This window comes from Myotis yumanensis, unplaced genomic scaffold, assembly GCF_028538775.1.
Source record: "Myotis yumanensis isolate MYYU_CA2020_CCGP unplaced genomic scaffold, mMyoYum1.0.hap1 SCAF_11, whole genome shotgun sequence".
In the NCBI taxonomy this organism is placed as follows: Eukaryota; Metazoa; Chordata; class Mammalia; order Chiroptera; family Vespertilionidae; genus Myotis; species Myotis yumanensis.
Genome location: NW_027223762.1, coordinates 39,995,716 through 40,009,375, shown reverse-complemented (window position 1 = coordinate 40,009,375; position 13,660 = coordinate 39,995,716). Strand labels below are relative to the sequence as shown.

General features: G+C 42.7%; 1 protein-coding gene across 1 annotated transcript in view; it reads right to left on the bottom strand.

Moving 5' to 3' along the window:
• Positions 1 to 4,207: 4,207 nt before the first annotated feature.
• Positions 4,208 to 13,660, bottom strand: part of PLEK (pleckstrin) — a 49,354-nt gene continuing 39,901 nt past the window's right edge. Inside the window, exons 8-11 of the mRNA XM_070429371.1 lie at positions 12,934 to 13,038; positions 8,197 to 8,280; positions 7,300 to 7,369; positions 4,208 to 5,928 (exon numbers count right to left, since the gene is read on the bottom strand). Coding sequence (XP_070285472.1) covers positions 5,792 to 5,928; positions 7,300 to 7,369; positions 8,197 to 8,280; positions 12,934 to 13,038 — 396 coding nt within the window. The 3' untranslated portion in view covers positions 4,208 to 5,791. The remainder of the gene's footprint in view (positions 5,929 to 7,299; positions 7,370 to 8,196; positions 8,281 to 12,933; positions 13,039 to 13,660) is intronic.

Genomic DNA, 13,660 nt, shown 5'->3' with positions numbered 1-13,660 from the left:
AAGGTTATAAGTACATATACAAGTGCACATGTGTATATATAGGCACACACACACACACACACACACGCTCATGAGCTCAGGAAAATGCTTTGGAACATATAGTGTTAGAGAATAAAATCGTCAAGAGCCTCCAAACCAATATCAGCAGGGCAGAGCTGTTTGCATAGCTGTATCTGACCATACAGGTTTCCCTTTAAACAAAGGAAAACCTAGAGCCCTGTGACCTAACAGGAAATGTTGCTGCCGCTGATAGTGCATGAATAGTGGGTGCAGTAAGCAGGGCGTTCCCACAGCAACGAGATACATAACCAAAAGTTGGTAAAACCCAAATGAATTCAGGGCAGAGCCGAGCACTTAAGCACGTGGCTTCAGAAGCCAGGCAGACCTGGGTTTGAAGTCCCTTGGGCTACTGGCTCAGAGCTCTTGGGTAATCTTATTAACCTCATTTTTTTTTTCATTTGCAAAATGGGGGTGAAGCTGCCTCACATGATTGTTATAAAAATTAAGTGAAAAATCTGGGTGGTATGTAACAAAGTTCTTGGCATCTATGATTAGCACATTAAATTCATCTCTTATTATGAAGGGAAAGTGGGGGTTACGAGCCTGAATTCTGGGACTCTAGGGCCAGCCAGACTGGGCTAGAACCCCAACTCTGACAATTTCTAGCTGTGTGACTTGGACAAGTTACTTCACTTCTCTGTGCCAAAATGTCTTTATCCATAAAATGAGAATAATATAATATAAATCTCCTAAGGTTGCTATAAACATTAACTGAGCTTATATCTGCCAAGTACTTAGGATGGCGGTAGCAGATAAAAGTGTGCTCTTACAGCTGCAGGGATCTCCCTAAGTTCCTGTCAGTGAATAAAGAGCTTCCTACTTGTGACTATAATTCCTTGACTCTCATTACTCAATCAACAGCTATTTATAGAGCATCTACTATGCACAAGCACTGAACTAGGTGTTAGAAAGGATTGGAAAAATTGTAAAAGACATACATTTTCCTGATCCCAAAGAACACAAACCCCTAAAACAGGAATCATGGTTCATAAGGTCAACCAATAGAGTACGTAACTATTGCTATGTACTCTTCCTAGTACAAATAGATAACAGAGAAATTCAGAGACATAAGGTCTGCCATGGAAGTAGAGGGAATTACAAAGGGGGTGGGGGAGCTATGCATTAAGAATGAGAGAGCCAGCCTGGCCTGTGTGTCTCAGTTGGTTGATTGTTGTCCTGTGCACCGAAAGGTCACCGGTTGGATTCCTGGTCAGGGCACATGCCTAGGTTGCAGGCTCAATCCCTGGTTAGGGTGCAAACCAGAGGCAACCGATTGATGTTTCTCATTTCCATGTTTCTCTCGTCCTCCTTCTTTCCTCCTCTCTCTAAAATCAATAAAAACATATTGAGAGAGAGAGAGAGAGAGAGAGAGAGTTCTAGGCCTTGGGGGTGCATGAGCAAGAGGAGGTTCCAGAAGTCTGATGGTCTTCCCAAGGACAAGTGAGATGTCTGGAGTGGATGGTGGGCAAAGGGGAAGTCAGTTAGGAAAGGTAGGTGGGGACCAGTTGGCAAAGAGCCTTAAATGCTAGACTATTTCTTCAATGTCTAAACTGTAGGCAGTGGGGATTCAAGCAGTTTACTAGTAGTTCTTACCTTTAATGTTGATAAAAAAGTTACCCATATATATTTTTTAAAGTAGAAGTGCAAACAGGCCCCACTGCACACTTATGAAATCAGAATCCCTGAAGCAGAGGCTCAGGCATATGTTCAGTGAAAGAATTCTGCAAGCCGTTCCGACAGAAACCAAAAGTTGAAACCCACTGACATGGAGCCTGTGGAGATTATGTTCTCAAAACCCGACACAGGGCAATTTACAATTGAGTAAATTAATACCTTATGGGGGAAAATGACCCTATGACATTACATATACATATATATATATATATATATATATATATATACACACATATATATATTAATAAAAGGATAATATGCTAATTAGACCAGGAGACCTTCCAGAAGTCCTTCCAGACAAAGCCAAGGTGGCGGGGCTGAAGCAGAGATGGTTAGGGGCAATCAGGCTGGTGGTGGTGGGGCAGTTGGGGGCAAGCAGGCCGGCAGGCCCATGAGCGGTTAGGAGCCAGCAGTCCCAGATTGTGAGAGGGATGTCCAACTGCCAGTTTAACTGGAAGACGGACATCCCCCGAGGGGTCCCACAGTGGAGAGGATGCAGGCTGGGCTGAGGGACACCCCCGCCCAGTGCACGAATTTTGTGCACTGGCCCACTAGTATATATATATAATTTCATTTGCAAAGTTATATACATATACTTTGCAAATGAAAAAATAATAGTATACAGTTCATTGCTGGCACATAGTAAATGTTCAATAACTATTTGTTAAATTTTAAAAAAAGTAAATCTGGATTAATATGAATGGCTTCTTGACAGAGAAGTCAGAAGAAAGAGAACTAGGATCTGTCTGGTGCCCACACATGCCAGGTAACTTGCAGGTAGTATTTCATTTAGTCCTAAGAAGAGCCCTATGAGGGGGACATTATTATTCTCATTTTAGGGGCAAAGAAGTTGATACTCTTACATGGTGCAAGTGTAGTAAGTCACAGACTGGGCATTCAAACACAGGTTCCAGGCTCTAAACCAAGGCATTTCCCACTGTATCAAACAACCTCCCCATAAACACTGTTCCCTTGAATCTTAACTAGATAGCAAATATTGTGTCATAAATACTCTCTACTCGTTCTCCTTTTTCTCCTCTACTGGGGTCTGAATTTTACCTTCCCTCTGCCCTGAAACTGAGCCCAAATCACTGAGAACTATCATTTCAAGTTTTGGTGTTTGTTTGTTTTAAAGCAAACTCCTCCTTTCCTTCTCTTTGTCCCACCCTCTCCCCCTCTGACATCTCCCAATCCACTATACTCAGTTGTGAAACTCCTTGTTTAGAGAGCACAAGATGGAACCTGAAATCTTAAGGAATTCCTGGGGTGGTTTTCTTTGTACCTGAAGGCTGATGTGGGGTGACAGCAGAAAGAGGCTCATTTATAGTAGGCTCCCCGCAAATCAAAAGAAATGACGCCGGTGCTCTGTGTAGCACTGGGAACAGTTCGTTATTTTAATCTAAGCAAGTTCCTCGTCCTGCTTTGGAAAGTCATCCTCTACTGGAAGACGTTGGTCGCTGTCTGTGTGTATGTGTCTGTGTGTGTGTCTACAAGGGACACTGAACATCTCTCCTTAAATCAGCACTGTCTTCTCCATCTGCGTGTAAGATTCTCACCTCCCAGTGCTCCCTTCTATTTTTTTCCCACAAAGGTGTTAGATTTTTCAGATCGAATGCTTTATTTTTCTGTTGATCACATGATGCACAAAGACATTTTTCTCCTTTATATATACTTTCTTAATTCTTCTACAGTGGATTATATTACAATTTACCCCACTCCCATCTAAATTGGAATCCTGGGTAAATGCCAAGCAGCCTTTCTTTTTGGTTTTGAATGTTCTTCAAATGAAACTGACAGTTTGTATATTCCTTCATCCACATTACTGAGGGAAAAGTCTGTCGCTCTGGGGCTAGGACCCATGTGGATTTACCTATCATTAGCCTGAAGGCCTGGGCAGACTTCTTAGCCAAAGAGGTTCAGCTATAACATCTATACCTAGACTCGAAATATCGACTTTGAAAAGTGACCCCTTTGTTCCACCAGGAAGAATGAGTTGCTGTGTGAGGAAGCCATGATAACACTTTGCATTCTCTGCAGACGACTGTATCCAAATATGCAGATTGTGTAATGAAAATCCTAGGGGCGCCAGTCACCTAGAATCCGGTCTGAATAGTGCCTCCTGGGGTTGAGCAGCACACATCTGCTCAACCACACACAGCAGCCCTCCTGTAGGAAACTTATTTTTCCGTGATGCAAATACTTTTCTGCATCCTTAATAGCTAATGGCCATTTGTGGACTCTTGTTTGCCTGAACATTATAATCAAGGACTCATAAATTAAAAATTAGTGAACCAGGCTTATGGTTTATCTTTATTGCCCCCTATTTTTATTATTCCTAGAACAGACTGACTTTGAAATCATAGAGTCATCGGGATAACTTGAGAGATTATAAATGGTATTGTCCTCAGTAAATGGAAGTGGGTTGTAGAAAAGGAGAGTCATTAATGGGAGGCAAAACATCAGCGTTATCACATCCAAAAGACACTAAACACAGTCATATTTATTTGAAAACATAACGTGGATTCCATATTAATAAATACTTTTAACACTGAATATCGAAAAACTACTGTGCTTGTTCTAAGAAAACAGTTTACTACAGAATCAGAAGAAAGGTAGTCTTTTGCCCGAAGGCCTTTGCTAAAACAATCTGGGACTAGGAATAGCCTCATGGATATTGTGTGAAATTGGGGGAGGGAAGAGAGTTGATACAATTAGGAAGAATTTTCTACTCTCCTTTCTTCACTGGGGCCTTAGAATTAAAAATCTGAAATTGGGAAATACACCTTCGCACACACCCCGGTTTATCTCTCAGTTTTGGATTAGGATTACCAGTGAGTGGACACGAACAAAATTTGGAAACCGGTCCCTGATTTGAATCAAGGTCAGATCAGTCTGGTTGAAAGTGGGTCCGTGAGGCCCAGCAGGAGCTGCTACAGCTGATGCTTAAAGCTCAGGCACAACCACAGTGTCACTCACCACAGAACTGAAAGCACCAAACCATGTTGACCGCCTCCACCAGCTCTGTCCCTTCAGTGCTATCTTTATATGAACCCATCACCCTGTCTGGCTGCCTGCGGTCCAGCCCCTGCACCCTGGAGCTGGGGTTGGAGGCACACATTACCAGGCAGCTGTCCAGGCCTTGCACCCATGGAGAGAAACCATGAAGGGAACCCATATGGTGACTTTTTTTCCTGCAAACACTCAAATGAAACAATCTCAAAGATGTGGAGTTCCCCATCCTAATGGTAATAAATGATAGAGAAATGCTCCTGAAAGAAACAAAGGTAGGCCCTCTCAGACCAGCCTCGAGTGGGAGTGGAAAACGCCTGCTCTGAGCGGCTTTAAGGCATGGAAAAGACCTCGGCTACTCCAGGCCTCCCTGGGTCTTTTTCGCAGAAGACATGATAACCTTCCAGGCTCTAGTGTGTGAACGAAGGCTTCACCCTGAAAGCCACCGCTGCACTGCTGGCTCTCAGGACGTTTCCGGGTAGAGGGAGGGAGGAAGAAAAGAGGTCTCCTTCATTTTGATACATAATCTTGTGGCCAAGGGCAACGGAAGGAAGTGGAAAAGAACAAACGCGGTTTGTGCCTAGTCCTCTTAGTACAGGTTGCGAGGATTATAAAGGGAAGAGCTGTTTCGGGTTCTGAAGGCCAAGACTTAGTCAAGAAGGGACAGCAGCTGGATGACAGGGGGGCGGGGGGGTGTTAGAATCATGGGGCTTTGGGGTTTTAAGCTAAGGAGGACCTCAAGGCTTTCACTTCATTTTCCAGAAGAGGAACCAGGGGCCTGAGAGATTAAGCTGTGTGCCAACTCCACATAGCTTGGTATATCTGCTTGGGGGACACGAAGAGTAGCAGAGACTGCAGTGAGCCATATGGTGGGGTGCAGGTGCACATCGCCTGGCATGTGGTTAGTTACATTTAGAACCCCCGCAGGTGAAAAGTTCCCAGCCCTGGGCCCTTTCTTGTTGATGTGTCTCCAGAAGTGAATAGATCCTGGACCGAGCTTATTTGGGGGGTTCCCTCTGGAGGGTGAGGAGGAGCTGCAGGTGTGTCCTCACTTCCCAGTCCGGGAGGCCACCTGGATGGCTTTGATCCACTCGGTGCGCTCCTTGGGGGTGGCCGCTTGCAAGAAATAATGAACTTCATCGGCCGTGATGATCTCAAACAGGTTCTCTTCTTCACTTTTCTTGGCTGGTGAAAGAAAACAGGAATGACAGTGCCCATGGGCATCAGAGAGGCCACCTAGCCCTCCTTCTGCAAGGAAGGAAATCCCTGTTTCCTGAGTGTTCTAAGAAAATCAAATACGTGGTTTTCAAACTTACCATCATTGTATGATAATATATATATTTATTGTATAACTATAGATAGTATTTATATGGACAGGTACATAGTATGATCGTGTGTGTGTGTGTGTGTGTGTGTGTGTGTGTGTGCGTTTAAGAAATAAGTTGAAACACTCAAGGAGAAACGTTTTCTTTTACAAACTAAATTTCTCACTTTTTCATACGAGTAGTAAGCAACCTCTAATAGTGTCTAATGAATATTTCCTCTACTCATAATATAAATCAAGGGCTGACTCTAATACATTTTTAAATTTATAAATAAATAAGTAAGTGAATAAATAAATAGATAGATAGCCAGGCCTACCGCCAGTACCACCAGACTAGCCTGAACTTGTTTTTGTCAAGGGCTAAGTTAGAGTCTCTGCTGAAAGATTGGAGGCAGTAAACTGGCCAATACTGTGACAAGGCTTAAAATCTCCACCTCAAATCAAAAAGCAAGATGCTCCCTACCCCAAAACTAAAGCAGAATTCTATGGGGTGAAGGGAGTAAGCAGGGGTAGTGGGGGAAAAAAATATAGGCTTATGCAACTGTAGTGTTTTTCTGTCTATCTCTATAACATCATAAACCCAAAACAACCAGATAAAATCAAGGTTTGGATGTCCAAACCACACCTCCACAGTGATACCACCCCTCCCCACACCTGAGAAGTCAATCTACACCAACATGCTTATTCCATGCACCACATCATAGACTTGTGATCTGGGACTCGGAGGTCATCTGGTCATCTCTCATTCTCAGAGGAAGAACTAAGACCCAGATTATTTAGGTGATTCACCCAAGGCCATGCCGCTAACCAACTAGCAGAGACCTAACGATAACCCAGGTACACCTTCCACACACTGCAAATGTTCTTTGGGTTGTGGGAGATTTCCTGGTATGTAAAAGGCTCCCATTAAGGAATGTCATGGCTCAGTTACACGCATCAGGAGGTAACAAGTTTCTCCACTTAAGCCAGTTCTAATGTGAAGAATTTTTCTCAGCATTGCTCATTGATTTACCCAAAGCATCCACAAAATCTCTCTAACTCCCCAAGACCCACAGAGCCAGGGCAGAAGTTGGGAAAGAATAGCTCTTGGTTTTTCCCAGATTTTTAAACAGAAATTCATTCATGCTTATGCCTGATTAATCGAATGATTGATAATTGTTGGCTCAGGATGCCCATGAGTGGAAAGGGAACCTAAGTAGATACACCGCTCTCAAAAAAAAATTCATTCTTACCATCTGGGTTGCTCTCCACTGAGGTCACCACACAGCCTCGCAAATGAATTGCTCCCAGGGGATCTTCCCCCTAGAGGAGAGAGGAGTCCTTTCTTATGTTTCCAAAGTACAGGGTATGGATATAACTTATCTTGTCAGTTGAAAGCCACACACTCATTCAGGTATAGATCAGGGCCCCCCAAAATAGATAAGAGCGGAAGGAAGTTAAAAGACACCCCTTCCAAGTCCCCCACCCACCACCTCACCCGGGGAGATGGGGTGAGGAGACACAAGTCAATCTTAGCTTCATATCTGGAGAAAGTGGGAGGGGAGGTGGAAAGGTTGAATCATCATGTCCCACAAGAGAACTGCATGTTTCCGGAGCTCTTTAGCCTCATGCAATTAACCCTCATGGGAGAGAATCAAAGAGTTTGGGGACCCAACCCAGATGGAGGTGTCTTTACACTTCAGAGTTGGCTCATTTCATTGAGGAAAAGCCCCCTTCAATACTCAACAGTCTAAGCACCTAGATTTAAACAATGCTTTCATCCAAGTTGGCCTGAAAGAGAAACTAACACTTGTTTGCATATTAAACCAGGAACAAAGTGTTGAACTGGTTGAACCCCTCTGAAAATATTAGATTAGGGAAAATAAAACAAATTCTGTTGAGTTGACTAATAAATGATAATTTAGTGATATTTTCTTCCATCCCTGAGCTTATGCCTCAAAGCCTAAGATCTCAAATCTTTGCAAATAAGAGGAGGTAGAAAACCATAGAGATAGGTGGCAGAAAAACAAAAGTGGGAGGGCGAAGAGGGGAAGGGGATATCAGCAGAGCAGAAATGGGAGTGGAAAGCCCCATGAGCAGATGCAGTGGCGGCTTCCAGTAGGATGGGCTTATTGACCACAGAATCTCACCCCAGCTGGGTCATAGTAGTGCAGATATGCAGGGTCTTCTCTCAGAATGAACTTTCTCACTTTCCAGTTCTTCCTCCGATGCCCCTATATCCAGGAACAACATAAGAAAAGGAATGATGAGTTCTTGGCATCGCTCTGTATATATAGCACCTGCAAAATAAATCTTGGCTGAATTGAAGAAAAAAAAAGATGAAATACTAATTCTAGGAGAACCAGGCCCCAACTCAGATCTTTGTCAGAGAGTTAGCACGGTGGCCCATGAACAATTTGGATATCATTAAACTATAGATTAAATTATTGCTAATATTGCCTTCCAACTTGATATTATACAAAACAGTACTCTGTATGTGCAATGTACTATGTTAAGTAATGTGGGGGCAATAAAGAGATTTAATTTAATACATGTCCCTTCTCTTCATAGAGTTTAAAGTCTATGTGGGTAAATAAAGTATCAAATAGTTGGTATAGATAATGGATTTGAAAAAAATTAAATGAGAGATATGTAATTTGGGGTTTGGAAGGTAAAGAAAGTCTTATAAAGACCTATCCCTATCCACATGGGTGAGAAAAAGGGTAGGTAAGAAGACCATTGACAACAAAACAGCAGTAAGAGCAGTCAGACTAGAAGACAGGGGTCATGAGGAACAGTCCAGTCAAGATTGGAAAAGTGGAAAGGGACTTGGTAAAAATAAAAAGTGGGGTTGTTGCTGAGTCAGAAGTAAAAAGATTACAATCACATTTTAGGAAGATTGATGTGGTGACAACATACAGAATGAACTAGCTGGTTAAATTAAAGATAAACCAGGGGCAAGATAATAAGGTAAAAAGAAAGTCATTAAGAAATGATTGCAACAATTCAGGCATAAAATTATCAGGGACTAACATCAGATAGCAGCAAAAGAAATGGGAAGGAATCGCTGCTGTGCCAGACATGATGAGAAGGAAGAATAGGACTTGGCCTTTTCCAGTAGAATTACACACTGACACTGTTCGGACTGTGGGTTTTAAGGGCAGAATTTGTGTCTTGTCTTTGGTCCTCCAATGCCCAGCACTATGCCTAGCACAGGGGAGTGCTTCATGTCTATTGCCTTGAATTACCCAGTTATTTCAATTAGCTTATAGCATTTTATTAAAATGTCATGATAAAACTGATGGCATGCTTTCCCACAGAAATTCAAATGACTTGAATAACTCAGAAGCCAAAATATACTGTATTAGATTAAAAGATATGGAGTTTCTATCTTGCCAATACAAAGAATGTTGTTCTCTAACACTCCACACATTGACAGGCACATAAATGAATTTCCCAACATTTTTTCATTGTGTGCGTATAGAAAGCAATGAAACATTTACAATTTTAGCAAACAGTGCCATAATTCCAGGTTAGAGGAGTTTAAAGGGAGCTTTCAAGAATGGGCCTAAGTTATTTGGCCAATCATTTGGTCAAGGAGCTCATGTCAAAAGAGTCTTTTACTTGCATGAAGGTTGAAGCCAGGAACTCTGTGAAGTCATATGGGAGAATACAGAATATTTCTATCTGCTATTTCATGTTCAGAATGGCTTTTGCAAAGCATTGACTTCTAAAGCTCTTCTTATGAATTTCTGCTCTTTGCCTTAATTGATGTTGCCCATAAAATGTGGACACTAAAGTTTCTGCCCACATTGTTTTATCCTGATCTGTGTATGTGGCATATCCTCCTATGAAATAACTGGGTGAATATCAACTCCTCATGAGTCAATGGAAGAGGAAGGTAACAGGAAGATGTGAAATCAGCCAACCCTGGCCACCACCATAATCCCTTTAAGCCCTCACTGGCATCACAATGTGACAAGTTGAAGAGTTTGATGTTCTGCCTGGACATCTTTCATCTAATGAGCATTTTCTGAGGAATTTTAAGGAATGCATGGGTGCCTAGGGATTCCAAGAATTATTTCTGATCTGTCAAAGCAATCTACTTATATTTTATTTAATTCCTCCTACAAATGTTTTTGTTTTTTTTTGCCTATTATAGACCAAGAAGGATGCTGAACTCTGCAGCAGATACGAGAAAAACATACACGCATAACACATTGTCCTTCCTCATCAAAGGATCTACATTGGTTGAGAAACCAGATATTTTATCCATTGTCACAGCAGAATGAATTATATTTTAAAAGATTATACTGAATATAATCCAATCTCATTTGTCCTCGAATTTGTTACATTCCCCCAAGTAGAATTTTTTCCTCTGGGTTGGGAGAAGTGGGGAGGAAAAGATGGGGAAGAAGGGGCCTGACTCCAGTTGGACACTGCTTCTTCACCATTTAAGCCTTAAGGTGTGGAGCACAGGTGTCCTTTTTCAAGATTAGCATTCTATGCAGGTTAATGGTTGCTAACGCCTAGCAGCAGACACCGGATGGGTTAGTTTTTGTGCCACTTAAAAAGGACATTTTTTAAAATATTTTATTGATTTTTTACAGAGAGGAAGCGACAGAGATAAAGAGTTAGAAACATCGATGAGAGAGAAACATCGATCAGCTGCCTCCTGCACATCTCCCACCGGGGATGTGCCCGCAACCCAGGTACATGCCCTTGACCGGAATCGAACCTGGGACCTTTCAGTCCGCAGGCCGACGCTCTATCCACTGAGCCAAACCGGTTTTGGCAAAGAGGACATTTTTAAAATTCCCTCAGATGACTCTGATATAAACCACTGAACTAAGAGGATGGAAACATTAAAGGGGGTTGTCAATTCAAACAGAAGAGGTGTTTTGTTCTTTTCCCCGTCAGCCTCCAAAAAAAGAGAGGAAAGAATATTATAAAAGAACAAAATTCCTGAATGCACATAGATTTCTGTTTTGTTTATGTTTAAAGGAGGTTTTGTAAGGATGGCTATTTAAATAGTAGTGTTCTGATAATAGGATAAATTAGCTTTTAGGTAAAAGGCTAGCTCTGTGGTTTTCAGCCTGGCCACACACCAATGAGAGCTATAAAATCCAGAGACTCTAATATCATTGGCCTGGCATGCAATTTTAACAGGTCCTGGAGGAGTAGAGTGTGCATCAACAGGCTAAACGGTAGCTATCAAAGGCCGAGTAAAGGCAGGCGAAGGAAAACATGGACGCACGCCTACTCTGGTCCCCACTGTCTTCAACAGGCACTCAGGCACCCATTACCCTCAGCTAGGTTTTGACCCTCCAGGGCCTGCATCGGGGTACTTATGCAGTCCAGCTCAGTCTTCGTTCAGCCCTTTTCAACCTTCACATTCAGTTTTCTCAGGGCTCCTCTCTAGACTAGGGCTTCTCAGGTCAACTAATTCAAGAACAGTCATTAATAGCCGATAACAATACAGAATTATACAAGGTATCAACAACGTAAGAAAATAATGAAATTCCCTCCTAAGGAACTCTTGTCTTAACGGCCACCTCCCAGCACCTGTAATCAAAGAGCCAGGATTAAACTAAAGAGGAAGCCAGCAATGGGCAAACTGTCCATCTTCCCTATATAAGGCTGGCCTTGCTCCTATTATTTTCCTTTAATCTAGTCCCTGGTCACCCTGTCATAAAAGTCATTACAAGAGTCTGTGAAATCTTTCTAAATCCTTGCTGTATTATTTCTTAGGACCCTGATGTTAAGGTAGTTTACCACACTAATGCCCCACTTCCCCTAGTGAAGCTCGGAATCCACGTCTACACCTAATTTCAACTAGCCCAAATCCCTTCTTTTTAAAAGTAAATATATACTCAACATTGGTTCTCCCTTCTTTGCCCTGAAAGTTCAGGGGTCCATTACGAGGTAAGTCAAATCTCCGTCCCACAAGGCCTATAGACCGTGCACAAAAATCTCCTTACGGCAACCAGATTCTCCCTGTTACATGCTGAGCAGTGCCTGTAAGACAGCTCACAACACAACCAGAAGGGCAAAACCTTGGCTTCATAAAGCAACTTTTGCTTCTGTGACACCATGTGTTAGTATCAGTTGATTTCATCCTGATATTCCCATGTCTTCCTGTTGCTTCTGCCTCTACCAGGTGCTGGCCCTGGCTTTCTCGCTCGCCCCAGCCCTTAACTCTTGGCATCTCATGCTTTGGCAGCTGGTAACTAACTACAGCTCTTCAGCTCACCTAGCCCTTGCCTCCCAGTCTAATGCTAGCCTATACCTGCGGACACTTGGGAACTGCACATGACTTCCCCCCAGGACTGAGTCCATGCCCTCTCACTGGATTTGACCTTCATCTGCTGCTTCTGCAGAGTTGGCCTCAGGCATGCCCTGGATTTGGTTTCACTCTGTCCTACCCACAGGCTGGAATGGCACTTACTTGCTCTCAAGCATATATGATGTTCCTCCTCTGGGTGTGGCTTATTCCTGTTTCCTGGTTACTTTGGGGGCAAGCGGAGGGGGAGGGATAAGCAAATGGAAGTATTTGTATTATGAAATATCTGTCTTTTCCATGCCATCTCTTAGGCAACTGATTTCTTCCAGCTAATTAAAGATCAATAATTTTTTGAAACATCTCTTTTTCCCATGATATTGATAAAAGAGTTTCCTTTTTTCGAGGTGCATCTTCTGCCTGCCTGCCTCGGTCCTCCTGTCTTAATGCCATTTTGATCATTTACCAAGCTATTTGTCCATCTCTCAGTCTGCTGGTTTCATTTACTGGTTGGCTATCAGCCAAATGAAATACCATTTGGTGGTTTAGAAACGAAAAGAACCTGAGAAGAGGGAAAGGCTAAAAGGGAACAGTGGTGGCCACTCACCTGCTTCAGTAAACATCCTTGCTTGATAATGACCCCTCTGAATTCTTCTTTCAGAATTATATCATCATCACTGGAATTCTCTTCACAGAAGAACCCACTGTCTGGCTATTGGGAAAGGAAATAGCAAGTTTATTTTACCAGTCTTAGGCATATTGCTATGTGTACCATCTTTACACACACACACACACACACACACACACACACACACACACACCCTGCACCACTTCCAGCCACTGGCGTAGGCTCCTTCTTCTCCTCCAGTGGTTCATATCCCAACCTGAACTTTAAAGACTGTCCTTGGATCTCGGAGGGAAAGGGGGGGCGGGTAATCAACCAAAGACCTTGTATGCATACATGCATAACCCATGGATACAGACAATCGAGTGGTCAAGGCCTGGGGCAGAGGGGGTGGGCTGGAGGGGGTCAATGGGGGGAAATGAGGACATACGTAATACTTTCAACAATAAAGATTTATTTTTAAAAATATATAAATAAATAAAATAAACAATAAAAAATAAAGGCTGTCCTCGGTTATCTCATTTCCCCTCCCTCTTAATCTTGTTTCTAGAATCTAGATGCTCTTCCTCTCCTTCCACTCATGTGATCTTGCTGATATCCTTTCATTTTCTTGGGTTCCCCATGCTACACATATTTTAAGTCTAGCTCAGCACATTTCTTCCTTCAAAGCCTTCCCTCATTTCCGATCTCAAAGCCACATCCTAAAAAG